Here is a 27686-nt window from a genome sequence, read left to right on the forward strand (position 1 = left end):
CACACCACCCACCTGGATGGACTAGAGAGCTGTGAGGTTTCCCCGCCTGTTCCCCAAAGAGGGTTCCTCACACCCGGAAGCAAGTGACAGGGTTTCCCAAAAGAAGCCTTCATGGAGATTGGAGGTAGCTCTCCCGCCCTGGGCTGCAGGAAATGGAAAGATGAAGGCTGGCCAGAAGTTCTTTTTTTTTTTACTTTATAACAAAGTGAATCAGTTATACATATACATATGTTCCCATATCTCTTCCCTCTTGCTTCTCCCCCTCCTCCCACCCTCCTTATCCCACCCCTCCAGGCGGTCACAAAGCACCGAGCTGATCTCCCTGTGCTATGCAGCTGCTTCCCACTAGCTATCTACCTTACGTTTGGTAGTGTATATATGTCCATGCCTCTCTCTCACTTTGTCACAGCTTACCCTTCCCCCTCCCCATGTCCTCAAGTCCATTCTCTAGTAGGTCTGTGTCTTTATTCCTATCTTACCCCTAGGTTCTTCATGACATTTTTTTTTCTTAAATTCCATATATATGTGTTAGCATATGGTATTTGTCTTTCTCTTTCTGACTTACTTTACGAGAACCTGACACATGTCGCCTGGGCTTGGAGACCTACATGGACTTGGAGACTGATGCTGGTGTCCCATCTGGAGGACTCTAAAGGAAGGACAGAGTATACAGGAGCAGCCCAAGATGGTGAGGCAAGGAGAGAGATAGGATCACGCCCTTATCTTTAGGTGAGAAGCCCTAGGCCAAGTGAATGCGGACAAAAGTAACTGGGCTCAAGGTGTGATGGGTCCCTGCCTGGGGCAGCTGCCCACCTGCCTTGGCAAAGGGACCCAGGAGTAGTGTAACCACTGTAGGTGTGTGGCGCAGGGACGCAGGGCAGGAGCTGAGGGGTTGTCACAGGAGGGCCCGAGATTATCTGCCTACATCACCTCCGAAGAACCCAACAACGCCTCCCATGAAAGCAGCAGTATTTGGGTGCCCATCGTGACAGGGGTCCCAGATTAGAGCCACCACCAATCATATGTCACTCTGCCTCTTTTTCCTCTAAGTAACCTGAACCTTGAAGGAGCCAGCAGAGCAGGGGTGGGGAGGGTTTGGGGGAAGGAAGGGGATTGAGAGGAGAGTGAAAAACTCGATCCCCACCCCCTTTTCCACTGAAGTGGAAAGTGGTGGCTTTAAATTGACAGTGATGTTGAAATTTTGAATTATGCTGGACTGGGCATTCTCATACCCGAAAATGACATCAGAATGACTGTTCTGATAGCTGAGAATGACCCCAAAGCTATACAGTCCTCCAGAGCATGGCTGAACCCAATGATAAAAGATGGTTTCCTGATGTAATCCTTCAAGTCCAACAGCTTTGACGTTTTAACCACTTCATGTCCATGTAATCCTTCCACTCCACCACTTTTTCTTCAAGTCCACAATTTTATGGTGACACCATTAAAATTTTTAAGATGCTCATGCTGGGACTCAGAAACTCTACCATTCAGTACCTACCCTAGAGAAGAAACCCTTGCACATGTGCACACAGAGGCACACCCACAGATGTTAACTGCAGCACTGTTTGTAATAACAAAGGTTAGAAACAAATATCAGTCAATCAGGGAATGATAAAGTAAGCTATGACACATTCACACAGTGGAGTACTACACTGCAATGAAAAAGGAGAAGGTACATTCTATATAGTAACATGGACAGATCTCCTGTCTGTATGACTGAATTGAAAAAAAGATGTTGCAGAATATGTAAAATAGTATGTCATACTCATATAGAGTATGACATCACTTATACAGAAAGAAAAACACTGTATTATATATCAATATTATCTGTGGGACACATATATGTACAGAAAATCCTGGAAAACTACTCACCAAACTGACAACGGGGATCATTTTTGATGAGGAAGGAAGAGAAGAAATTAGGATTTGAAAGCATGGGCAGAGAACTTTCCCCTTGTAAAATATTATTAAGTATATTCATGCATTATTTATATTTTTTTTAATTTTTAAAATAATTTTAAGAACTCATATCCTTGAGGGTCTGAAAGTCTAGATCCAAACAGCCAGCACCAGGGCAAAACTTTGTGGACATCTCTTGTTTAATCTCAAAAATCTGCGCAAATTCTGTACTCCATAATGTTTCTTTTGATACAAATATGATGTTTTCAATGTTTACCTATTGGTTGAATAACACAACTTTCCCACCACCGCCGCCATTATCAAGAAAAAGAAGAAGGATCTTGGCGTAAAGGTGAGGCTCCAGGACATACCATGCACCTGTGGTACATCCTTCAGGGTCAGACCATCATGTTCCCAGGGATACTCGAACCCCGGGAAAGAGGCAACCGAGCCTGGCAGCCTAGTGAGATGCTAGTTGTCGTGAGGCCTAGGGTTATGAGGATAAATGAAATATTGAATACAAAGTTATTGACACAAAACAAGCTCTCAATAAATGTTTTTGCCCGCAGTTTAGCATGACCGTTTGTTCTTGGACACACAGAAGTCAGGAGTCACAGCAAACCTCTCTGCAGCCAGTTGCAATGGGTTCCCAGAGTGTCCACAAAGGGGGAAATATTAATACTAAAAGAAGAGATTCTGATCCTTTGCTGGAAGGATCCACGTCTCTGTTCCCATTTCCCCTTCCTCCAGCCCGAGGGAGATTCTGACTGAACCAGGTGACCTCCATCCAACAAGGATCACGCAGAGTTTCCCACACACTCGTCCCATCACAACTGCCTTTGGCTCAGGGACTCCATCTCTCACTCAGTCAGCCATGGGGAAGGTCACCGGGTCATTTCTCTCAATGCACACAGCCAAGCCAGGCTAACTTTACACACAAAGAACCCGTGAAGGCTGTGAAAAGGAAGTTTCCCACTGTAATTCCAACAAAAGAAAATTGCCCGCTGTAACTCCAACTCAGTGGAGCAAATGTCTGAGGGCAGCCGCTGAGAGCCATGAGACCTATCCCCGCAGTCTGCTCCCTCAAGCAAGGCAGGGACACCCATGGCCCCTCACGGGGGCAGCTCTCTGGAGGAGTCCCCACAACAGTCAAGGACACATCCACCCAACCTTCTCTCTCTCCTTCACTCGGGGTCAGACGGACATCACAATCTGACGGCCCCATTTTCTCTCTCACAGGCGCCTTCCCTCAGAAAAAAATCCTTGCACATTTAATCCTGTCTTGGCATCTGTGTCTCAGAGTACCCATTTCCTAGAAAAGGGCTGGAGGCTCTTGGGCCCAAGAGCCTCCAGCCCTCCCCAGGCACCCATGATGGGGATTCAGTGCAGTGGTTGCCCATTGTAAAGAGGTGCTGGGATCAAGAGAAGCTAAGAAATGTGTTTCTGGAGAAACTTGTAGGATGAGTGGGGGAAGGAAAAGCCATTCCTTGTGGAGACTTGCATAATATGGGGTGTACAGGGACCCCAAGAGTTCATTAGGGCCAGAGTGTAGGCGTATTTGTACACGAGGCACAAGATGAGGCTGGAGCGGGGATTCCCTGTCCAGCGGTTAGGACTCCACTCTCACTGCCGAGGGCGCGGGTTCAATCCCTGGTCAGGGAACTAAGATCGCACAAGCCGAGCGGCACGCGCGGGCAGCCAGGCCAAAGACTGGGGGCTTCTTCCTGCAGGAAACTAGGAGTCCTTGAAAGTTCTGAGCAACGGAATCACATGACCACAGTTGGGTTTTTAAAAAGATTTGATGGGTCAAGACTGAAGGCTGGGCTGGCCATGAGAGGATACTGCCTAGCAATAGGTCATTCATCTCTTCACACAGATTCAATGAGGAAGGAGTCGGAATATAATCGCGTTTATTCATGCTGCTGGATTCGACAAGCAAAGAATCCCTTTATTTTATGGTTTTATTTTCTAGCATGAAAGAGCTTCTCAAATGAATCCTCTCTTCTGTGTCCCAGAGCCAGGGCCCAAGAGGCCCTCCTCTGTGAGACGCAGCCAGGAGTGCACCCCCAGCCAGGTCTTGAGGCCTTTCTTATCCTGCCCACCTTCCTCTCCCCCCACCCCCAGAAAATCCCCACAGTTGCCAGGGGGCCCCAGGCCTTTTCACACAGCAGCAGCAGGCCCACTGGTGACAATGCATGGCTGCAGGCCTTCACCCTCCCTTAGGATGAGAGAGGCAGCAGCCACCTGTCCCACCTGCCTGAGTCCCCAAAAACCTCTCCCTCCAGGAAAGAGGGACTCCCACTCTTGGCTTCAGTGGTTACTCCAAAACCCAAGAAACAGGACTTTGAGTTAAAAAAAAAAAAAAAAAAAAAAAGTTGGCTTTTGAGGAGGCAACTGGGGGGTGGGGGATGTGATGAGGTGGGAGCTTCTATCCTCCACAAGCAGCAGGGCCCAGGGCAGGGCTTGCTTCAGGCTCTTTCTCTTTGTTGGCAACTTGGGGGATTTCCTCCATGTCCTAGACACTCAGTGAACATATTCCAGAGGCAAAGGGCAAAAAATTGGGGGTCAGTTTATTCACCCAGCATAGGCTCTGGCGGTTTTTATTTTTATTTTTTTTAATTAATTAATTTATTTGTTTGTTTTTTACTTTTGGCTGCTTTGGGTCTTCGTTGCTGAGCACAGGTTTTCTCTAGTTGCAGCGAGCAGGGGCTACTCTACTGTGCGTGGGCTTCTCATTGCAGTGGCTTCTCTTGTGGCAGAGCACAGGCTCTAGGCGCGCGGGCTCAGTAGTTGTGGCGCACAGGCTTAGTTGCTCCGTGGCATGTGGGATCTTCCCGGACCAGGGCTCGAACCCGTGTCCCCTGCATTGGCAGGTGGATTCTTAACCACTGTTAAGGGCTTCCACAGGGAAGCCCTGTGGCAGTTTTTAAACAGCTGTTGCATGGAGGAATATGTTTTGGGTTTTCCATGCCTCATAGCTGATAGCTATGTGATAACTGACTCTCTATAACAGAGCTGACTGAACAGGAGGGCTAGCTAAGTCAGCAATGCTTCAGGTGTGATCCTGCTTGTGACCTGTAGCATCAGTGCCCCCTGTGGACTTGTTAGAAAGGCACATTTTTGACCTGCCCTGGCGTACTGAACCAGAACTGTGAGGTGCTTTGAAAAGGTGATATTGATGAATGCTCCAGTTGGGGAATCACCAAGTGGAAGGCCTCTTGCTACAATGAGTCTGGACCCTGGCAGTGGAGGCCCCCAAGGGGGAGCGGAGTGTGAGGCTGCAGGGGCTCCTTACTCTACATCAGGGCTCCCCAACCCCCAGGGTCACAGACCAGTGGCAGTCTGTGGCCCGTTAGGAACCGGGGCCGCACAGCAGGAGGTGGGCTGCACGCAAGCCAGCCGCAGCTTCATCTGCGCTCCCCATCGCTGGCATTACCGCCTGAACCATCCCCCACACCCCCGCCCCCAACCCCCATCCGTGGAAAAATTGTCTTCCACGAAACCGGTCCCTGGTGCCAAAAAGGTTGCGGACCACTGCTCTACAGAGTTCTCCAGCTCCTCCCCGCAATTCTCCCCAAGCCCCCTGACCCTTCCCCAATCTGTTTCTTCCCAGAACCCTTGGGCTTTCCTGGTTCCCCAAGTGGAGTTCCCCCACTGACCTGACTTCAGATCTCCCTTTCCCACCACCACCCCAACCCCTGGCTGGCAGTCCCCTGTTCATGCCAACTCCAAAGTTCTCAGAACGCTTGGAGTCCCCAGTCCCCAACCCCCTCCGCCCTGCCTTCAAGCCTGGCAACCCGACCCGTCTCTCCTTCCAGGCCGGCAGGGCCCCGCACCCCTCCCCAAACCCGGCGGGTGGCTCAGGCCTCGCCACTGCCGTCGGGCCCCACGAGCAGCAGCGGCTGAGTGTTCTTGCCCTTGTCGTGCCAGCACACGTCGAAGAAGGGGTACACAGGCCCGGGCAGGCGCTCGTGGAAGGCGAAGAGCAGCTCGAGTGCGTCGGGGTCGCTGGCGTCGTAGAAGGAGAGGACGCCATCGCAGAAGCTCAGGTAGATCCCGATGCGCGTCGGCCGCCTCTCGGGGGTGCGCAGGGCGCGGGGCTCCTTAGCCTCGACATGAGCCTCCAGGATCTTGCCTTCGCGCAGCCCGAGCAGCCAGAGCCCCTGTGAGGGCACCGCTTGCAGCCGGCCGCGGCGACCGGCCTGGGCCGAGATCACGCCCAGCGCCCAGCGCGGCTTGTCGCCCACCTCCACCTCCCAGTAATGCTCGCCCTCGGAGAGCAGCTGGTGCGCCACTACCGCCACGGCCTTGTCGAACTGGCGCGGGTCCTCTCCGGCCGGCGGCGCCTTCTGCTCCGAGCACTCCACACGGCGGCCCGAGGCACACAGCACCAGGCTTGGGTGGGCCGTGCTCGGGTCAAAGGTCAGCTCCTGCAGCGCTGCCACGGGAGGGAGGAGGGTCAGGCCCTGCGGGTGTGGCTCCCGCGAGCCTTCTGCCCACCAACCTGTGGGCCAGCTTCGTCTCCTCTAATCCTCCCGGCATCTCTGGGAAGTGAGCCCCTCTCTGCTTACTGGTGGGGGCCGAAGACCACACCTCTCAGGGCTTCAGATTGTTCAGCTGTAAAACGAGGCCATAATTGCCTCCTTCCAGGGTTGTGGGCAGGAGTAAGTTGATATAAGGCATGTCACTCGCCGTCTAAGGCCCCAGAGCAGGAGATGGTCAGGAAGCCCGGTCCTAGGCAAGTCCCTACCTCGCCCTACTGTGTGACCTCAGCCTTGATCCAGTCTCTGGGCCTTAGTCTTCTCTTGGATAAAATGGAGGTCCCTCCATTCCCACAAGTGAGGGCTGCACCAGCCTTGTGTACGTGTCCTGGAGCCTGGAGCCTGCAGCATCCCAATGTGCTTTAGCTATTGGGGAGAGGAGGCTGAGCCCTTGGGCCTCCCCAGCCACAGGCCAGAGTCAGTGTCTGACCGCAGGATTCCATCTCTGCAAGTCCTCAGCCCCCAGTTAGCAGGGATCATCATCTCCACTGGTCAACAGGGGCAGGGACGGGCCAAGGATCACGCAGGGCTCAAACCCGGGCCCCAGCCTCCCTTGCTGCCGGCAGCAACATCCTTTCAGTAAGCAGTGTCCTCACCATGTCAGTCACCCACCTGAAAACCCCATGCCCTCTCAGATCCCTCTCTGAGCACAGGTTATGAAGGTGCAGGGAAACCCCAAGGGAAAGGGGCAGTGGGCCCTTCTTGGATGACCTCCCCAGCTGGAATTGGGAGGCCTCTCTGCATGTGGTCGGAGCCTCCCATCAACCACACAGTTACAAACGCAAACCCAGAGCGAGACCCTCCCAGTACCTGGCATCAGAGCTCGGAACATCTTCCTCCACACCTGGAATTTGAAGTCATCTGAGATGACGGGCAGCTGGATGTCCAGACGGGCAGGTGATGGTGACTCTGCCAGGATCTTCTGCAGCCTGGTGGGGGGGGGGGGGTGAGGTGTGTGCGAAGGGACTTCCTGGAGGAGGCACGGGGTTGGGGGAGGGCAAGCGGGAGTACCCAGAAGAGAGGAGGATGCGTGCTACGGTGGAGTTCCAGGGTCCCCCCCACACCAGCCCCACCACATCACATCCTGGCTTAAAACGCCTCTGTTGGTGTTTCAGTTGGGGAAGATGAAAAAGTTGTGGAGATGGATGGCAGTGATGGTTACACAACAACATGAATGTACTTAATGCCACTGAACTTAAAATGTACACTAAAAAAAATGGTTAAAATGGCGAATTCCCTGGTGGTCCAGTGGTTAGGATTCTGTGCTTTCACTGCCGATCCCTGGTCAGGAAACTAAGATCTCACAAGCCGTGCCAAAATAAAAAAAAAAGTTAAAATGGTAAATTTTATGTTATGAATATTTTACTAGAACTTTTTTAAAGCCTTCCGTTAGGATAAGGTCCAGCTCCTCCGCCCTTCACAGTTGGGCCCCTCCTGCCTCACCAGCTTCATCTTCCCTCCCTCTTAGCAGTTTGCACTGCTGTTCCCTCTGCCTGCAATGCTCTTCCACCAACTCTTTAACCTAGCCAACTCCTGTTCACTCCTTCAGCATCCAACTCTACAATGCACACCTCCGGAAAACCTGCCCTGGCCACCCCCTCCCCTCCACGGCAGCACTGAGTGATTCCTGTGTGCTGTGTCCCTGTCTGTCTCCAGGACCAGTCTGGGAGGTCCCTGAGGAGAAGGACGGGTTGGGTTCTTTTCTACATCCACACAAAGTGCAGGGGAATCGCAGTGGACTGAATGCGAGTAGAGGGTGAGCCAGCCAGTGTCCCTGGCAGACAAGGGCAAAGTGGGAAAGGGGGCAGGGCCAGGCTGATCTCACCTGCTGGTCACCAGGCAGTATTTCTGGAAAGAGAGAAAAAGAGAATGGAGCTGAGCAGGCAGTGGGGACACTGGGGAGTCCTGAGGGTGGGGTGGACCACAGAAATGCTAAGTGTGGGACCAGGAAGAATCAGAGAAGACAAAAGAAACCTAGAATTCAAGGTTGCCCTTAGCCTTTTACCTCTGTGTGAATTAGAAAAATGTACCCTCCTGGGACTTCCCTGGTGTCCCAGTGGTTAAGAATCTGCCTGCCAATGCAGGGGACACGGGTTCAAGCCCTGGTCCGGGAAGATCCCACATGCCGCGGAGCACTTAGGCCCGTGCGCCACAACCACTAAGCCTGAGCTCTAGAGCCTGCGAGCCACAACTACTGAGCCCGCATGCCTAGAGCAACAAGAGAAGCCACCACAATGAGAAGGCCGCGCACCATAACGAACAGTAGCCCCCGCTCGCCACAAGTAGAGAAAGCCTGCGTGCAGCAACGAAGACCCAACCCAGCCAAAAATAAAATAAATACAAATAATTTTTTTTAATTTAAAAAATGAATAAAGTACCCCCTTCCTCAAGAAACTAATTCCACCTGGTAAAAAAATTGTCCTAATAAATATGCAGACCTACAATATCTATGATATGAATGGTGCCCACTTAGATATAGTGTCCTTGTGCAGTGCCCAACTTAAACAACCATAATGGCCATCTTGGGGTGCACCCCTCCTCAGTGTATGACACTGGCTCTCCCCTGCCCCTCTCTGGACCTCAGGGTCCCTGCCTGACAATGGAATGAGGTCTCTGAGACCTGAACCCTGGCTGAGGGGCAGAGAGGAAAGCCACCCAGTGCTCACCATGAGGAACTCAGTCTGTGGCTTGTCTGCCACCTCCTCCAGCACCTTCTCCATCTGCCGCAGCTGCTCCAGGTAAGAGTTCAGGCTCCCCAGCTCCCGCCGCAAGGCCACCCCTGCCTCACCCCGTACACGTTCAGCTTCGCGGTCCAAGGAGCCCTCCAGTGCAGCCAGGAACAACCGCATCTTGCCCAGCTGCTCTCCCACGGCCCCCCGGAACTGACGCACTGTCTCCTGTGGGGACAGACAGACAAAAACATTTGGCCGGGAACCCCCAGCCTAAACCCCCAGTCCCCGGGCTCTGCTGTGCGGAGCCCCTCACCTCCACCTCCACCAGCTGATGCTCCAGCACAGCCACACTCTTCTCCTTCCGCATACATGCCTCCTGCAGCTGCAGCTTCTGCTGTGGGAGCTGCGTCTGGGGGGTAAGACATAAAGAAGTGATGTTGCTGCCCACCTCCCCCACTTAACCTGCTCCCTCTGGCTCAGCCTCAGCGCCAACTTCTCTTCCAGCCAGACTGGCATCTTACCATACACGCTCACTGGTCTCAAGCCCTTGCCGGTACTGGTTCTGAGGTCTAGAATGCTTCACCCTCTTGTGGTCTGGCTAGGTAAGTCCTCCCTAGCCTTGCCTTCCTTCCCTGATTCCATCCCCTCCGCAGACAGCCCCCCAGCACAGGTCTCTGTGAGGATGATAATCACAAATGTGGTTTGGTCTCCTCCACTGGAGGGGCAGGGGCTTTGCACACAGCAGGTTTCAGTGGTGAGCAGAGGATGTGAAAAGAAGAAATGCAGCCTCCTCCTATTCCTGGCCTTCACCCTATACTTAAAAGCAGAACCTTAGCAAAACGCCCTAATCAGCCTCCCTGCACACCGGTGCGCTCTTGGGGTAGACATTTTAATAAAAATGTCTTCTGCATGAATGAACCAAACATATCTGTGGGTCAGCTCCTACCCTAGGTCTGTCAGTTTGTGATTCCTGAAATGCAGGTGTAGGGGAGTTCCTATACCTCCAGCCAAAGCCACTGTTTGCTGGGAGGTGCACGGCCCTGGAATCAGACCCATGGCCCTGGAATCAGCCATGCCTCCATGGCTTCCAACCTCAGTTTGGTCTTCTGCAGAATGGGAACAGTCATCCCCACCTCACCTCTGATTGTGACAAATTGGCAGCCTCCTTCCCACCTCCCCCTAAAGGAAGCTGGGAGACCCTCTAAGCACTGTTTGCTGATGAATCCCCACTGGAATTGTACCATGGGCTCCCGTGGCCAGCCGCCAGGTCAGTCTCCTGCCCCAGACGTCCTGCAGGGCCACAGCCCTGCCTGCTGCAGGACAGGGTGGGCCTGGTGGCTCTCAGCCATCCGAGGTTCATGGGCAGAAGGGCTGAGCCATGGGGACCAAGCACAATGCCACCCTAGAAGCTGGGGGCTGCACAGAGACTTTCGGAACATCCCGCAGTGAGGAGGTGTGGGGAGCAGTGCTCCACGACGTGGCGTGTGGTGGATCTTACCGACAGGCTTGTCTCCTACTCCGAGGCGTGCAGGAGGAGGCAGCACGGCTTCAGGGGGGTGTGAGTGTCCCCCTCACCTGGCAGATCCCATTCAACCATACTTGGGTCTGGCACATGGTCTCTGGACCCAGCCCCTCTTCCTCCCCAAGGACCCAGGTGTTCAGTCCCACCCCAGGCTTCCTGCCCCGCTCCTCCTTCAGGCTCCTTCCAGGGATCCCCATTTCAGACCTCCAGCCAGCCCCTCTCTGCGGCTTAGGGTTGGGCTGGTACAGACCCTGGCAGACTGTATCCCACCCCACTTGCCCCCTGGAGGCTCCTGGGCTGCCTGCTGCCCTGTCCCATTTCACAGACTCTGTTCTCTCTTCACAGATAAAGATGGATAAGGATGGGAGTTCTGGGGTTATCAGCAGAGGTGAGCCTGGGCAGGGAGGGCTCCTGGGTGGAGGAGGCTCCTGCACTGGGTTAGGGACCACCAGCCAGCACCGAGCTGGGCTGTGCTAGGCTGAAGCCGGAGGTACGGTGAAGTTGGGCCCCTGGGAGAGAATGGGGCCCTCGAATACCAGCCTCAGGGCGGGATCTACCACCTCTAGGAGTCTGGAGGCCAAGGAGAAGTGCATTGCAACGCTCATGTTTGTGGTCAAAGATTACCCCCCACCCCCCCAAACAGCAGCGCGAGAAGACGCTGGCAGTTTCTGCACCGCGGAGACGGCGACGGAGCACCGCTCCACGCCTCCAGACCCCGCCTCCTCCCGCCCCTGCACCTGTCGTTTATTGTTCCAACGACCCTATAAATGCTTCATGACAGACCTCCTCGGGCCTGTGTATACCTAAACCCTCCCGTAGCTGCATGCGTGTGATTTGCCATACGTATGACAGCTGAGCCAGCGTGTGCCTGTGTCTCCATTTGCCAATGTCTGGGTGTCTTTGCTGGGCTTCCATGGAGATCGCCAACCTCGGAGCGCACAACTGTGTGTGGGCTCTGGAAGCGTTCGGAACTTCCAGCTCCAATCACAATAACAGCCTGGACTTGGGTCTCGGTGCCAACCTGGGCCTGTGCACAGAGGTGCGTACCCAGGCGTGCCTTGGCCTCCCGGGTCCCCTTGGATTAGGCCACATCTGATGACGGTCAGGCCCGCACAAGCTCTGCTGCTCCAGGGGCGCAGGAGGGGCCACCGCCCAGCAACTGTGTGCCCACCCCGCCCAGCACCACGCCCCCCCAGGCCAGCCCCGCCCCTCTTACCCGGGCCTGTGCCCAGCAGCAGAGCCTGCGCGCCTGGGCCGCGGGCACCGACTCAGTCCTCGCTCAGCCCCCGGCTCCGCAGACTCCGCCCTACGGCTGAGTCCCCCGCATCTCCGGCGCGCTCCAGCTGGCGCGCCTATCCCGCTGAGGCCGGTCTCCGAGCGCCTCTTCAAGGCTGAGGTCTCCGCCAAGCTCCGCCTTGAGCTCATCAGCACCCCCATTCCCTAGCCGACCCGCCCTGCCCGCGTACCTGGCAACTCCATGCGCCCCGGGCCCTGAAGCTCAAGAGGCCCGATCGGCCCGGCCCCGACCCGTCCAACAACCCCATCCGCCCCCGCCCCCGCCCCCCACCGGAGGCCGCCCGGCCCCGCACCTTGAGGCGCGCATGGGCTTCGGCGGCGGGCAGCAGGCGGTGGCCGCGATGCGAACCGAGCGAGGCGCACACGCCGCACACGAGCACGCGGTCCTGCTCGCAGTAGATGCTCAGCGGGTCTAGGTGCTCTTCGCAGTGGCCCTGCGGCACCTGCGCCAGCCCCTCCACCAGGCGCGCCAGCTGCAGGTTGGTGCTGAGCGCCTGCGGCCGCGTGGGTGCCTGGCAGCTCGGGCAGAGCACTGTGCCGTCCGCGGCCGGCTCCCCTGCCACGCGGCCCAGGCAGGCGCGGCAGAAGCTGTGGCCGCACTCGGCTGTCACGGGCGCGTCGAACAGCTGCAGGCACAGCGGGCAGGACAGCTCCTGGTGCAGGAGGCCGGGTGCAGCCGACATTGCGGGCCTGGGTAAGGAGGTGTCGGTCAGGGAGGCTCAGCGGAGCCACAATCCCGGGCCAGCCCCAGCCCCAGGCCGGGTTGGCAGCCCCGCAGGGAGGAGCCCCAGCCTATAGAAGCCTCTCATCTCAAACAGGAAGGGACCCTGGTGCCGGCCAAGGGAGGGAAGGGGACTCCCTCTCAGTCCCAAAGGCAGCCTCAACTGCGGTTCTCAGCCCCGGCCCCCCAAATAGCCCCTATCAGGGACCCGATCTCAATCCCAGTTCCTAAACACGAGGCTGGGTTGCAAACACGGTCTTACCCACCGTCCTTCCCCCGACTTAGCCCCAGGCCTCAGCCCCAACCCCAGATTCTCCAGCGCCCCTCCCCCCTCCCCTCCTCTCACCTCTCCAGGGCCCGCAGCCCTCCCCTCCCCCATATCCCCAGGCCGGCAGGACCCGCAGGACTCACAGGTCTGGTTGGAGATCTTGGACAAAGAGAGACTTGCAAGAGGCCCAGTCAAGGTCAGGCCTAACTGTAGGTGGGTCAGATCTGTGTCTGAAGACAGGTGAGAAGGAAGCACCGAGCTCTGACCGAGGACAAGGGACACCACGGGAGATGGGCCCGCATTGAATAGCAGACAGACCCTCCCAGACTGACCTCTGGCCCCAGGACTATATTTAGCTGCCCTGCCCACCCCCTTCCATCACTTCTGGAAACCGTTCTAAAAGTGAGGACTGAGCTGTCAGCGGACAAGCATCACATGTCAAGGCCACCTGTCCTGGCCCATCCCACTGTCCTCTCCCCTGCCCAGCCTGGAGCCAGAGCTCAGAGCCAGCAGAGACAGGGCCTCTCATACCACGGAAAAGACAGAAACATGATTGAAGGGAGTCTCCTCTTTCTCCCTCACCCCAGCCTCCGCACTCTCCAGCCTCCCCCGTTCCCTGCCTGTGGCCCCCTCCCCAGCTTGTCACCCACTTATTCCCCAGGCTTAAGGCTCTCCAAAGTCACACCGGCAGTATTATTTCCACATGCGGGAGAATAGAACCTCCCCCAACCCTGAAAGTTTTTATTCCTGCAGGGCTGAGGGGAGAGCCTTTTCCCTGTTGGTGTCTCCAGTGCTCAGCACAAGCTGTGGGGCAAAGTGGGCCTCCCTAAGTGCTTGGAAAATGAGTGATAGAGGGACAGCTGAATAAATGAATGAACTAGATCCAGAGCCTGCAGCCGAGAGCCTCAAGGCTTATCCTTCAAATCTCAATTTAAAAACCGAAGTCCTAGGGGCTTCCCTGGTAGCGCAGTGGTTGAGAGTTCGCCTGCCGATGCAGGGGACAGGGGTTTGTGCCCCGGTCCGGGAAGATCCCACATGCCACGGAGCGGCTGGGCCCGTGAGCCATGGCCGCTGAGCCTGCGCGTCCGGAGCCTGTGCTCCGCAACGGGAGAGGCCACAACAGTGAGAGGCCCACGTACCACAAAAAAAAAAAAAAACACCAAAGTCCTCACACCCTAGTCATCACTCACACTCACCTCTCCCTCTGCTCACTCCCGCCTCGGCCTTTGCATTTCTCTCCCCTCTGCCTGGAACACTCTTTCAAACCCCAGTTATGGCTGCCTCCCCCTCCTCCCTCAGATCTTTACCCCATGTCACTTTTTCAGTGGGGCTTTTCCTACCTCCCTGATTTTAAATCTCACATCTTCCTTCCCCTTTTTATTTTTCTCCATAACATTTATCACGATCTGACACATGATATATTTTACTTGTTGGTTTCTTGTCTGTCTCCTCCTACCAGAATATAAATTTTGTTCACTGCTCATCTCCAACTTTGAACAAAGTCTGTGGCACACAGCAGGTGCTCAGTAAATACTTAGTGAATGAATAAATACAGAGACTCACTCTGTCCTCTCAGCCTTTTCCTGGATTTGTTCATTTCTCCCTCGACCACTCTCCGTCTCTGTTAGTCTGAGCTTCGACAAGAGCCAGGTCAATTGTCCCATGAGAGTAGCCAGACACCCCGTACGTGAGAATCAAGGAAGAATTATTTTCCCTGCTTATAAAGGAGAAGGAAGCAGCTGTCCCCCTTCCCTCCTTAAAAGTCTTCTTTTTTTTTGGCCATGCCTTGCAACATGAGGAATCTTAGCTCCTGACCAGGAATCGAACCCATGGCCCCTGCAATGGAAGTGTGGAGTCTTAACCACTGGACCACCAGGGAAGCCCCCCTTAAAGATCTTCTTACTCCAACTTTTTGGCAAGTAAACAAATCTCCCCAGGAGTCAGATAGCTCCTAGCACACCTCTGCTTTTATGACTTGTCTCTGAGTTCTGGGGCTCATTCCTTCTTGAACCGTTGAAGTTCTTGCATGTTTCATGCTGGCCCGCTGAGGGAGCTGCTCCAGGCTCCCTGGCACCTTGGGGTCTTAACCTAGGAACTTTGTTCGGGCTGTAATGATTTGGGCCTCTCGGGAAGAGATAAGTGAGGTTTTATCATTCTTTTGGATTAGAGCAATTAATCCTGGTTCTATGAAGGATTCTGGTTATATGAAGAGTCTCAGGAAGATAGGGCTTTTTACCGGAACCCTGAGAAATCCAGAGAAGTTCCACTTCCCCAAACAGGAGGCAGGTGGGGATGAGAGCACATCTGGAGCTGGTCTCTGAAACCACTAGCCACTTCATTTCGGTTCAAAAAGTCAACATCCTGAATATAGATCTCACCTGGAGTTTCCACCCCTACCAGGCTAGGGCTGAAGGTTTTGGTCACTAGGAGTGGGTGCCCAGGAAAGGGAGGTGACACTCAACTCAATCCCTTTCTGTAGACGGGCCAGATCTGACCTCTGACCCATGAAAGGGACATAGATCATCTACAGCAGGGTGGGGGACAAGAAGGGGCCCAAAACCATGTCCGGGGAGGAGGAGGTGAGGACTAGTATTGCTGAGGCCCAGAACTCAGAGGGGGCAGATTTCAGTTTGTCCTAAGGGAGAGCTTCCCAACGGCTGGAGTGATAAGTGCCATGGGAGGTGAGAACTCCTTGTATTAGATAAATGCAAAGAGAAGCCAGAAATCCCCCGATTGGGGCCCCTGCAGATGCAGGATCTGAATGCTGGTGTCACAAACTCATGCTGGGTGTCCCCAGAAAGATCACCTTCCCTTTTGGGCTGCAGCATCTTCAGCTACAATATAAGGATAAGTAGGATAATAATACCATCCCTGTAGGGTTGTTATGAGGATGAAACTAGATCATATACTAAATAAACAGCAAGGACAGCATGCTGGCACCCAAGGACTTCGGAAGCAGTGACTGCCACCACTAGGCTCAGATCTTGACTGCTCTTCCCTCATCGTGTGACCTTGATCAACCTGATTTTCTCATCTGGAAAATGGGGATCATGTCAGGATTATTATCGAGACTATTGGATCGTTAGGAAGATTCAACAAGCTAATTCATAGAAAGCTTTTAGAACAATGCCAGGCCCATAGAAAATGTTCAATAAATGTTGATATTGATATTATTACTACTAATTGTTCCAACGAGCCTTCCCTACAGCCCTGTAAGGTCAATAACATCATCCCCACTTCACAGATTTGGAAACTGAAGAATGTTAAGAAACTTTAACAATGACAAAAGCACCTACTCTGTGCCAGGCCTGTTCCAAGCACTTCACAATCCTCAATCCATTTATAGTCTCATAACCTCATTTATAACCTCATAACAACCCCATCATTTTCCCTATCTTAACAGGAAGCCATGAGGCATAAAGAGATTAAATGACTTGCCCAATGTCCTGGCAGTCTATGGTCTTCTGACCCCAGGAGGTGCAATCTGGCTCCAGCAATCAGTTACTTTTGTTGAGGGGTAGAGGTGTCGGATCACACCCAGGAAGCATCTTACCACCAACAACTGGTCTGGCCTAGTCCAGGGGGCAAGAAGGTGGGCCCGAGGGGAGACCCGGAGGTTCTTTCCTGCCAGGAGTCAAAGCTCAGAACTCGGAGTACTTCCCCCAGAAAAGGGGGGCCCAGGGAGAAGGGATTACCACAACTTCCCAGAGAGTTGCCCAGGGCTCCTATTCCCCACCTCTGCAGGGGGAAACCGCCTTGCAGTCTCCAAGAACCAGCTGGCTCTAAGTCTACCTCCCTAGGGTACCCTAGAGAAGCCACTGTCCTTCTCAGAGCATTCATTTCCTATGCGCTGGCGAGTGCAGACCCCGGAAAAGGGCTGTGACCACCCTGAGTCACACAGCTAAGAGGTAGAGGGTCTGGGAATCAAACCTGAGTGGGTCTGATACCCCTCATCTCCTGTTTTTCCCACTATTCCACAGTCTTCTGAATGTGCTTTGTAAGTTTCTTGAGCATTCTGCCAAGAGGAGGAAGTTAACGTTATCATTCCTAGTATTGCAACATGTGCCCTCCTAAGGGTGTATTCGGACAGTCTGGAGGAGGCATACATCTCCATATACATTATCTCTCCAAGCAATTTGTCAATTTCTGAAGCCAGAGAGTGGGACTTTGAGGACGTAGGTTGGAATTTGGGCCCAGGAGTCAGGTGGCTCCGTCTGTATTTCCTCATGTACTACCAGTGCAGTCTTCCAGAGGAATTTTTGAAAACTTCAGTTTCCTCCTCTGTGAGGTAGGATAGACACACTTACCTCATGGGGTTGTTGGGAGAATTAAGTGAGATTATGCATGTTAAGTGCTTAACACAGTGCCTGGAACAGTAAATTTGAAAAATGGAAGCTGTCATTACTATTATTAGTCTCCCACGTCACTTATCATGAGGTTGGGCATCTAGTAGGTTCTTAGGACATCTTTTTTCTAATTTGTAAATTTTTACTTTTTATTGAAGTATAGTTGATTTACAATGTTTCAGGTGTACAGCAAAGCGATTCAGTTATACATGTGTGTGTGTATATATATATTCTTTTTCCAATTCTTTTCCATTATAGGTATTACAAGATACTGAATATAGTTCCCTGTGCTATACAGTAGGTCCTTGTTGTTTATCTATTTTATATATAGTTAATACATCTTTTTAGAATCAAATAGATTCTCCTTCTGAGTTGAGAGTCTACAGTGGGCTCAATAGAGCATGTCCACCTGACAAGGTGTCACTTGTGCTCTCTGACCTCCAGCCTGAAATCACTGCAGGAGTGAGGCTTCCACTGCTAGTAGAGGATGCTCCTGCACTTCCAGCCCCTTGTCCCTTGGCTCCCTGTGACATCACACCAAAGTGCTAGCGTGTGCTCTGAGGCATGTCAGGCGAAAAATCACAGCCGGATCTTCTGTGTCTCAGTATGAATGTGTGTGAGCAGGAATGAGACTGAGTCAGGTGCCAGGGGCCAAGCTGGGTCCAAGAGGAAGGGCCCTGGGTGGTGATAAGCAGGAACAAGGGAAGGGGCACCGTGCCACACCACGACACACATCCTCAGCTCTCCCGCTTCCAGGAAGCCAGGTGTGGGGAGGAGACCTCCTAGTCATGACACACACTCCCCAGTGTGCAATTTCCTGCAGCCCCAAAAGTTCCATTGAGATGTGTTACATTGGTTTTACGTAAAGCCAAGGCCACCCCATCCAAACAAGAATTCAAGAGATGCAGTAAAATGGCCACATGTATGGCCAAGGGGATCCCTGCTCTTTTGGGGAGGTGCGGTTTGAATCAGGCAATCGCTTTTTAAATTCCATGGATCAAACACCCACAGCTTCTAAGATTCCAACAAATGTGAAAAGAGCAGGTTTCTATGATTCTAGATTCTAGGATTCTTTTGTCATTTCATGAAAGCTTATCAAGGCTGGAGCTGTGCCAAGCCCTGTGCTGGGTGCTGTGGACCTGAAAGGGTCCTCAGTCTGGTGAGGAAAGTAGAGTGACCAGACACACTGTGTGGTAAACACTGTGAGAAAGGCATCATAGGGGCATCCAGCCGACATGGCCAAGGAATAATTCATTTTGCACAGAGGACAGTAAAGCCAACTGGGAAGAGTAGACAGCGGCCAGACTCAGAAGCTAACCAGACAACCTGCATGATCCCTCAGCTATATGACCTTGGGCAAGTCCTTCAACCTCTCTGAGCCTCAATCTTCTCACTTGTACAACAGGGCTACTATTCCCTATCCCAAAGGGACTGTTGTAAGGGTTAGAAATAACGCATGTGAAGGATCACAGCCTACACATAGGGGCTCAGTTTTTCTATTTCTTAGAAAAAGTGACTCCTGATGCATGTCGGAGGACAGGCAGGAACTCATCAAGCAGACCAGGAGGGAAGAGAGGCCAAGCAGAGAGCAGGTGCTGCACGTGCAGAGGTCCAGAGGCTCACAGGGTAGAAGGTGCTGCCGAGGAAGCTGGCAAGGGACTTAAAGGCCAAGCCAAGGAGCTTAGACTTGATTCTGGGGGCACTGAGGGGTCATAAGAGGTTTTCAAGCAGGGAAGGGACAGCATCAATGTGTGGGCTAGGAAGATGTAGCCTTCTGGCCACAGTGCACAAAATGACGTAGAGATTCTGCAAGGACAAAGACCAGTGGAGAGGCACAATAATGAACAGCCATGAGCCAGGGAACACTAGCCGCTGGGCCACAAGTGCCACCCATGGTAAGGATGTTGGCACATAGTACTACCCAGCCTGTGTGGGGCAACACGCACACGGATGGGGAGCAGGGCCCTGCCACTCTGCTGGAAGCTTTTGGAACACATGTTGCAGGTAACACAGCCTCAGTCATTCCTTCATCCAGCAAATCTTCACTGAGTACCTACATTGTCCCAGGCACTCTTGATGCTGGAGATTCAGCAATGAACCAGCCAAGGTCCCTGCCCTCATAGAGCTCATGTTTTAGTGGGGAGGTGGGTGCCTAAACATACTCACAGTTACAATTTAGTCACAATTGCTGTAAGAGCTACAAATCAGTAGCAAGTGTTTTGAACTGGAGGGATTCTAAACCTGGTCTCCCAGAGGAAGTAGCATTTAACTTAAGACCTAAAAAGTCTTGAGAGTTTGTCAGGCAAAGAGTGAGGGAAGAGAGCTCCAGGTTGAGCGAATAGCACGTGCAAAGGCTTGGAGAAGCAAAGAAGCCTGGCACATTTGAAGAACTGCGAGGCCAGTGTGGTTGGAACTCAGAGATGGAGTGTGGTCAGGGTGTGGTGCAAGACAAGGCTGGCGAGGTGCACAGGGGCAGACCAGCAGGGCCTTCCCAGCCATGTTAAGGGCAAATTAAGGATTCTGGGCACAGCTTGGCCTCCAACGCCAATCCACGCCATCCCACTCCAACCTACACCAACCCAAGCCACCTTTCATCTGCTCTTCTGGGTCAAGCCCCCTGACCCCAGAATAGCTCTCTTCCCATGACCTTCCCTCCAGTCAAGAATTTTCTCAACCATTCCAAGTGTCTCTTGTCATCACTTCCCAAGAAATTCAGTTCCTGGGGGACCAAATCCTGGCTCTCCCATGAAGCATTTGGCAAGGTTTCAGGCACCATCAGGTAGCCCATGTTATGCTGGAATATTTACTAAGTGAATGAGTGTTATTATCCCCATTTCATGGATAAGGAAACTGAGGCTTGGAGAGAGAAAGCACACACAGTAATCTACCCGTGGAATTTGGGGAGCTACGTGGCTGTTAGGATTCCATGATTCTGATCCTATGACAGGGAGAGAGGATGCTAAGGTTTAAGGAAACATGGAGATTTCAGGGTTCCAAAATTCCACGATCCTAAGCCTTAGCGCTCCAATAAACCAGGTTCCTGATCTGTGCTACCTAGTCCAAGCCTGGAGAGGCAGGCACCATCCACGAGCCCTTTTCCACCGGGTCTCCTGGGTCCCACCTCTTAGACCAGCCAAAGGATGCAATCTGGGCGCCCCCCGGTGGCCAGGAGAGAAAGGGAAGGAACGCGGTAGTCAGGAGCCTAACACCCAAGGGCAAAGCTCTGAGGCAGGGACAGGACTGAAGGCGGGGAATTCCAGGCCCCGCCCCAGAGCAGACTTCCTGCTTGGCAGACTGCCTGAGCGAGCTGAAGCGGCGGCTGCGGCAGGGGACCCCAGGAGCCATGGGGTGCACGCGTGATGCCATCCTGGATGCGCTGGAAAACCTGACCGCTGACGAGTTCAAGAAGTTCAAGATGAAGCTGCTTTCAGTGCCGCTGCGCGAAGGCTACGGACGCATCCCACGGGGGACGCTGCTGCCCATGGACGCTGTGGACCTCACCGACAAGCTCGTCAGCTACTATCTGGAGGCGTACAGTGCCGAGCTCACGGTATTCGTGCTGTGCAACATCGGCATGCAGGAGGTGGCGGAGCAGCTGCAGGAGACCTTGTGCAAGGGTGAGTGCGCCCCCTCCACACAGGGCCAGACCAGTATCCCCTCTACACCCTCCTCCCAACCCAAAAGTTCGCCTCTGCTGGAGCTTCCGCTTCCTGTTTCTCCTACCCTTTAATAAAATCCTCCTGCTGGGGAGGCTTCCCGCGCTTGGTACTGACCTTGGCTTCCGGACCAAGAGACCCCCGAACCCAGAAACACTTGGGAGACACCACTTAACATTTTCTTACAGGCCCCGGAACCACGCCAGCCGGGATCAAGGCCCCTCCCCAGACAGCAGCCAAGCCAGGTAAAGCCTTCAACGCCCAACCTCACCTACCTGGGCACCTCACCAGCCCCGCCCCACCGTACCCCTGCACAGCCTCTTGTCCCAAGGCCAGGAGCACCCAAAGAGCACAAAGCTAGGCCAACCCTTCCCACCCACCTACTCACACACCTCCTGGGGCTGAGCCTGGCTGGGAGGAAAAAGGGAGACAAAGTTAAACTCATCCCACTATAGGTAGAGTCCTGGTGGCATGCCCACCTTGAACCCCACCGCTTAGGGTTGCATTCAGGGCAATTTCTAAAGAAAGCCTAGTGTTCAAGAGGGACAGGCTCCAGCACCCACCCTGGTCCCAGCTCATCCCCTCTCCTCCCTCCCGCCCCAGCACTGCACTTTGTGGAGCAGCATCGGGCGGCCCTCATTGCGCGGGTCACAGACGTGGATGGGGTGCTGGATGCCCTGTACGGGAAGGTCCTGACAGAGGACCAGTACCAGGCAGTGCGGGCGGAGTGCACCAATTCTAACAAGATGAGGAAGCTCTTCAGCTTTGCTCCAGCCTGGAACCTGACCTGCAAGAATCTGCTCCTCCAGGCCCTGAGGGACACCCAGCCCTACCTGGTGGTCGACCTGGAGCAGAGCTGAGGCATCTTCCCCAGCAGCAGTCCCACAGACAACCCCTGGCAGTTCCAGCCATCTTACCTGGAGTCTGATTTTTTAATATACATATGAAAATCCAGCTTGTATTTGGTGTGTCTTCCTACTTCCAGCCTGGAAACTCATGCAGAGCTACATATCCAAGCGCCGCAGTGACTCAGATGAAGCTCTAGCCTCCGCCTGTTCCTGGGGCAGCAGGCTCCCCAAACACTTCATCCTTCCTGCCTCAGTCACCAAGGAATGGTCCCTCACTCACCATTTGGTGGCTCCCTTAATGCCACCCCACAGGGTCTGCCCCTGAGACCTGTGAACACAGGTTAGTCTTGTGGCCAAGGTCTAAAAATTAGAATAGAAATATGTACAAAGGGCCTGGAACTGGGGGGGGCCAGGCTTGACGTGCATTTAGAAGCAGACTCGTCTGCCAAGCTTCTCTTTCATTTTTTCATAGGAAAAAAAATTGCAAAATGAGAGCAATTTTCAGGGGAAGTGACAAGAGTACCATCTAAGCAGGAAAGAGCACAAGCCACCGAGTGTCCCTAGGGCTCCTTCTGGCACGGACACCAGCAGGCGTCACTCCTCCCTCTGCTCCTTCCCACCCGCTCCAACCAAGAGGTTATAGGTTACACTCTGCCCAGAAAACATGCCAATCACAAAAGCAACTTCAGGAAATGAGTTCTAGTAGCTGTTCCCTCTCTCGATGAAATTGTGCCCACAAAAGAAAATAGGAGTATTTATTTCCACAAAACACTTAGGGAGCCTTTCCAGAGGCTGTTACGGAACCAGATTCTAGGACCACATCCTGAGTACACTTTGCACCCAAATTCTTTCTGGCCTGCAGGGGGTAGATGCAAAGCAACAGGCAGGCCCCAAGGAGGCCAGATATCCTATCCTTAGGAGTCAGATCATCAGACTCGGCGATCCAGATATGAGGGTACAAAGTGTGCCGTTCACAACGACAGACCAGCACAGAATGGAAAAGCTGTATGAAGGCTTCACTTGGAACACCCTCCCTAGACACAAGAATTGACAGATGCAGTGTTTATCCCCCTCCCCCCACCCCACACAGTCAACACTTCCCTATTCTGATGACCAGATCACCAGAGCAACAGGAGAAAACAAGTTGTTTACTGCAGGAGGAAGCTACCAAAAAGCTAAGCTAATGACCACTGTCAAGGCTACAGTGACATGGGACTGCTCCTAATGCCATTTAGGACTCCAGGAGGAAAGCTGAGCTTCCGCAAAAGTGGGAATCAGCCCGAACACTCAGGATCCCGTGGGCTTATCTTCTTTGGCCAAATACCCCATAAAATAAGTGATGCTCCCCATTCTACTCTCAGCCCTTTTCTACCAAGTCTTCTTAAATCTTATAAACCAAGCCTCATTCAATCCCCGAGATGTGTTTGCTCACTTATGTTCTGAAGGACCTTGCCATTTCCCAAACTGAAGTTGTCTTCCTTTTACTATCCCTGTATCTCGACATATGGCAACAGCAGCAGCCTAACCAGAAAACAAGAAACACCAGCGTGTTCCATAAAGTTTAGTCAGTCTTCCAACTTACATCCAAACACCTTCCTTTTCAACTTCACTGCCCCCCTCTGGCGTATGCCTTCATGTCTTACCACAACAGGCCTCCTGATCTCCCTGCTTCTCGTCAACCACCTTAAAGGGCCTGAGTACTGAAAACTGATGATGGAAATGGACTCCCTTCTAACACTAGCACACCTAAGCCCCGCTTCCAACCTGACCCTGAATAACCCCATCCAACCTCTCCTACCTTCCTCTTCACATACCACCAGATCTCAACACTACTTATACACCCTGCCCTACCGCACGCTGATCCAGACTCTGGATACCTTGAAACCCACCTGTCCTAGCATGCCTGGAGAGGGCCTTCCTCTGGGCTCCAGTGGCATTTTCACCTAGGTTCCCTGTGGTAGAGCAAACCATATTGTCACATCTACTTTCACACAGGACTCTCCCATTAGATCCCCACAAAAAGACATCTTTTCAACCTCTGTACAGTGCCTTGCATGTGAAAAATAATAACATCAGTTACTGTGTATGTCTACTGTCCTAACAGAGGATTTTTTTTTTACACTTCATAGGAACCTAATGCTTCTCATGATATGGAGCCATAACACTTCCTTGCACAGCAGATGCTCAAACAGAGCAGCTACAAAAACTAGTGCAAGCCTGAGGCAAAAGACACAGTTCTAAGAAACAGCTCCCCGAAGTTGAAAGACTTCTTGGGGGCTTTCTTTTTCCTTTTTATTTGGTGGGGGAGGCGGGGAGAAGGGTGAGGCTCAGAGTTCTACCAGCCACAGCATATTGGTTAAGGACACACTTCTGCAGCCAAAGGACAGATTCAAATCCCTGCTCTACCTCACTCACCAGTTATGAGACTTAAGGCCAGTTTGTACCTCAGCATCCCATCTATAAAGTAGGGATAACAGGACACAGCTCATCACCTAAAATCAACTGGCCCACAGTGAGCACACACTGGTGTCAACAGTGATCTCCAGGATGTTTCTGTTCCTAGCTGCTCAATGGCTTAGGCTCCTCAGTCTGAAACAATCAACATTTTCTGCTCAAACCTCTAAGCATCACAAGACTGGAAAAAAAAAAAAAGCAGATCAATAAGTAATGTCCGCTGGGCCTGTGCTAATAAGAACTCACCAGTTATGAGACTTAAGGCCAGTTTGTACCTCAGCATCCCATCTATAAAGTAGGGATAACAGGACACAGCTCATCACCTAAAATCAACTGGCCCACAGTGAGCACACACTGGTGTCAACAGTGATCTCCAGGATGTTTCTGTTCCTAGCTGCTCAATGGCTTAGGCTCCTCAGTCTGAAACAATCAACATTTTCTGCTCAAACCTCTAAGCATCACAAGACTGGAAAAAAAAAAAAAGCAGATCAATAAGTAATGTCCGCTGGGCCTGTGCTAATAAGAACAAAAACCCACATCCAGGACCCAGCCTTCCACGAGTGACCTTTTTCTTAGCTCCTGGCTTAAACTGTCTACATGAACAGTTCTGTACAAAACTGAGTTCCCCTTTCCAGACATGACGGGGGGAATTAGCAGAAAAGGAGTCTCTGCAGAACTTCAGAGCATCGCCAGAGGTGGCAGCACCCCACCAGGACCTACACACTGAGTTAGAACCGACGTGCTAACCACATTGCCAAGCGATTCAGGTACGTATTCAACTTACACGCTGCTATAGCGAGAATGTGGCTCTGCCACCTCAGTCAGCCTGTGACAGGTTTGCAGAAGCCTTCTCACAGAGGGATGTGCCTTGTCACTCAGGGAAAGACTATACAGGATGGGCCCATTTCCCCTCAAATTCTGGTTTAAGAGGGGAGGAAAAAAAAAAAACAGCCATCAAGCTAAATCTGACAGGTTCGTACCTCAAGCAGGCTGCAGTGAGGCCCTAAGGATCCTGCACGGAACAGCTACAAGGAATCAGTGCAATTGTGCAACACTGCCACCCTGAGGTGCGCATGCAGAATGCTACCTGGAAAGCCTGGTTCCTGCCTCCCTTCAGTTTCTTCTTCCCATACCCACCCCACCCTCCTTGGCATTCTCTACCGGCAATGGCCTAAAGCTCAGTTCCCCACTACACACAAGGAATCCCCTATCTTCGACCGCGTAGTCCAAGCTTCCTTCCTGTCTCCAATCCCCACACTGGTGGCTCTCAATTATCCTTCATGTTAAAGGAGCCCTTCATGCTAGCACTACAACCCCAAGACAATCCAAGGAGCTGAGAGAGCACAATCCATCCACAGAGCACTATTTCCAGACCCAAACTCCTCTGACATACTTCTGTTCCTCCCTCAAAAATATTTAGGAATTTTAGGGCTTCCCTGGTGGCGCAGTGGTTGAGAGTCCGCCTGCCGATGCAGGGGACGCGGGTTTGTGCCCCGGTCTGGGAAGATCCCACATGCCGCGGAGCGGCTGGGCCCGTGAGCCATGGCCGCTGAGCCTGCGCGTCCGGAGCCTATGCTCCGCAACGGGAGAGGCCACAACAGTGAGAGGCCCACGTACCGCAAAAAAAAAAAAATTAGGAATTTTAAATTCAATGGTCTCTTAAAACTCTAACTGCTAACACCATAGGATTGAGGGCCAAACAATTTCTACAAGCCCAAAAGTCAAACCTGCTGGCAAGATCCACTTGACACTACTTCCTCATTTCTTAATACCCCCAGCACCAGGAAGATTACCGTCTGCATGGGGAGCTGAACAAGATAATTTTTGTGGAAACCTAAGTCTGAATTATTTCAAAATAAAATTTAAAGATGAAAGGAAAGAGACTAAGTATTGAGGGCCCAAAGGCAAAAAAGGGAGTCTGAGTTCTGAAAAGACTGGAGAGGAATGGCTGCAGATGGGACCTCACACTGAGCTGAGCCTCTCACAGACTAGTAGAGGGAGTGAGACCTGGTTACAAAACCCCTGGTGGAAGACTGACAGGAGACTGGAAGTGGGAAGCAACATGCCTAAATAAAGATGTTAATGTGTTGAGTCTCACAGGAGCTGGACCCAGCAATGACTTAACCTCAGCCCTATATCCAAGTTACTGAAATCCAGCATGTGATGGGGAAAAGGTGAAAAGCCTGAGAACTAAACCAGTGGAAACAAACAGACCCGCAGCACACTTCTCCCCACCACAACCTACCCTCCTCACTTCTCCCTAGTCAGCCTGTCCCAATTCAAAAAGCCAGGCGCCTAAGTGCTTCCAGACTGCAGGCCATTTTCCATAATTCAGTAATAATGTATTCTTTAGATCTCTAAGGACTAGCCTAAGATCCTCATCAGAGAAATATGACTGGCTATTACTGGCCTAGTGCTTACAAGGGAATGCAGCCAAGAGCAGAGGGCCCAAAGTCCAACCCCCTTGAGGTCTCACTCCTATTTTCTCGCCAATGGATAAGCTGGCACCAGAACCAACAACATTCCCTCTGTTGCTAGTTCTGTCGTCATCCATTCTTTTCTCCTGGAAAAGGACTCCAAACTGGATCTACCCACTAGACACTTGAGACTCTATTTTCTTTTACTTAAGAGCAAAACCAATCACTGAAGCCCTTTAAAGGACAAAAACTAAATACTAACAGTCCCAGTCAGTAACTGGGTCTCACCCAGAGCTTCAACCTCCTTCACCGCTAGCAGTAGGGATGAAGGAACCACAACCAAACCCTAACACCAGAACCCTACCAGGTGAAGCACACACAATAAACTTCTCAGACATGGATAGTGCCATTCAAACCAAGCATCACTGTTAAGAAAGCAGAGGCAGCTGAACACACCAGGGAGAGAAACGATGCCATATCCTCGGCTCTAATTCTGAGGGTTTCTCAAGCGTACGAAGTTCAGTAAGCCAAAGGAAAGCACTGCCTGGAGCAGCTCAGCCATTCTCCACCTACTCTTGGTAGAGCACCTCCACACAGTAGGGAGGATAAAGCAGCTATTCCTTTTGACAAAGCCACAGCTTCCATCTCAAGTCACCAGAGATTGGAAGACGAAACAACTCCTAAGAAGAGAACACTTACAGCATACTTGACAATTTTAAACCAAGAGAAAAAGCACTTCCCACCAGGGGTCCCAGGCACTCTACGAGCTGTGCTTCTGACAGCAAAGAAGCCTGTTGCTGTTGGCTATAATTTTCAGTTCTGTATAACTAAAATTCAACTGCTTGGCAGGGATGGGCAAGTTTTCTAAACTCAGTCTGAGCTGGAAAAAAGGCAGGGGGGAAATTTTTGGGGTCAGGAAAGGCATGTTAAGGTTGACAGGCACTGGAGTCTGAGGTTTCAACTCATCGGCCCCAACCTTTGCCTTTCTCAAAATTATCAATGACCTCAGCCCTCTGGGTATAGGCAGGATGTAAACATGACCC

The 27686-nt window shown here is 52.5% G+C and overlaps 2 protein-coding genes across 2 annotated transcripts; one reads left to right on the plus strand and one right to left on the minus strand.

Moving 5' to 3' along the window:
- Positions 1–239: 239 nt before the first annotated feature.
- On the minus strand, positions 240–13321 carry TRIM72 (tripartite motif containing 72). Its single transcript, XM_082670668.1, has 7 exons — positions 13066–13321; positions 12227–12623; positions 9429–9524; positions 9110–9340; positions 8269–8291; positions 7254–7372; positions 240–6340 (listed from the first exon to the last, which is right to left on the minus strand). The coding sequence occupies exons 2-7, from the start codon at positions 12614–12616 to the stop codon at positions 5763–5765; spliced, it is 1437 nt and encodes a 478-aa protein (XP_082526794.1). The 5' UTR covers positions 12617–12623; positions 13066–13321; the 3' UTR covers positions 240–5762.
- Positions 13322–20567: 7246 nt separating this feature from the next.
- On the plus strand, positions 20568–21922 carry LOC309832043 (apoptosis-associated speck-like protein containing a CARD). Its single transcript, XM_082669559.1, has 3 exons — positions 20568–20885; positions 21113–21169; positions 21528–21922. Exons 1-3 carry the CDS (start codon positions 20612–20614, stop codon positions 21782–21784), a joined length of 588 nt encoding a protein of 195 aa, XP_082525685.1. The 5' UTR covers positions 20568–20611; the 3' UTR covers positions 21785–21922.
- The last annotated feature ends 5764 nt before the right edge of the window (positions 21923–27686 follow it).

Source organism: Grampus griseus (assembly GCF_964374135.1).
Source record: "Grampus griseus genome assembly, chromosome: 14".
NCBI lineage: Eukaryota > Metazoa > Chordata > Mammalia > Artiodactyla > Delphinidae > Grampus > Grampus griseus.

Excerpts from the sequence above, each read along its gene's own strand:
- TRIM72 (XM_082670668.1), bottom strand. The coding sequence starts at position 12,616 with ATGTCGGCTGCACCCGGCCTCCTGCACCAGGAGCTGTCCTGCCCGCTG. Across the intron at positions 7,373-8,268 it reads TACTGCCTGGTGACCAGCAG|GCTGCAGAAGATCCTGGCAG; the intron begins GTGAGATCAGCC and ends CCCCCCCACCAG. Across the intron at positions 6,341-7,253 it reads GTTCCGAGCTCTGATGCCAG|CGCTGCAGGAGCTGACCTTT; the intron begins GTACTGGGAGGG and ends CTCCCGTGGCAG.
- LOC309832043 (XM_082669559.1), top strand. The coding sequence starts at position 20,612 with ATGGGGTGCACGCGTGATGCCATCCTGGATGCGCTGGAAAACCTGACC. Across the intron at positions 20,886-21,112 it reads GCAGGAGACCTTGTGCAAGG|GCCCCGGAACCACGCCAGCC; the intron begins GTGAGTGCGCCC and ends ATTTTCTTACAG. Across the intron at positions 21,170-21,527 it reads CCAGACAGCAGCCAAGCCAG|CACTGCACTTTGTGGAGCAG; the intron begins GTAAAGCCTTCA and ends CTCCCGCCCCAG.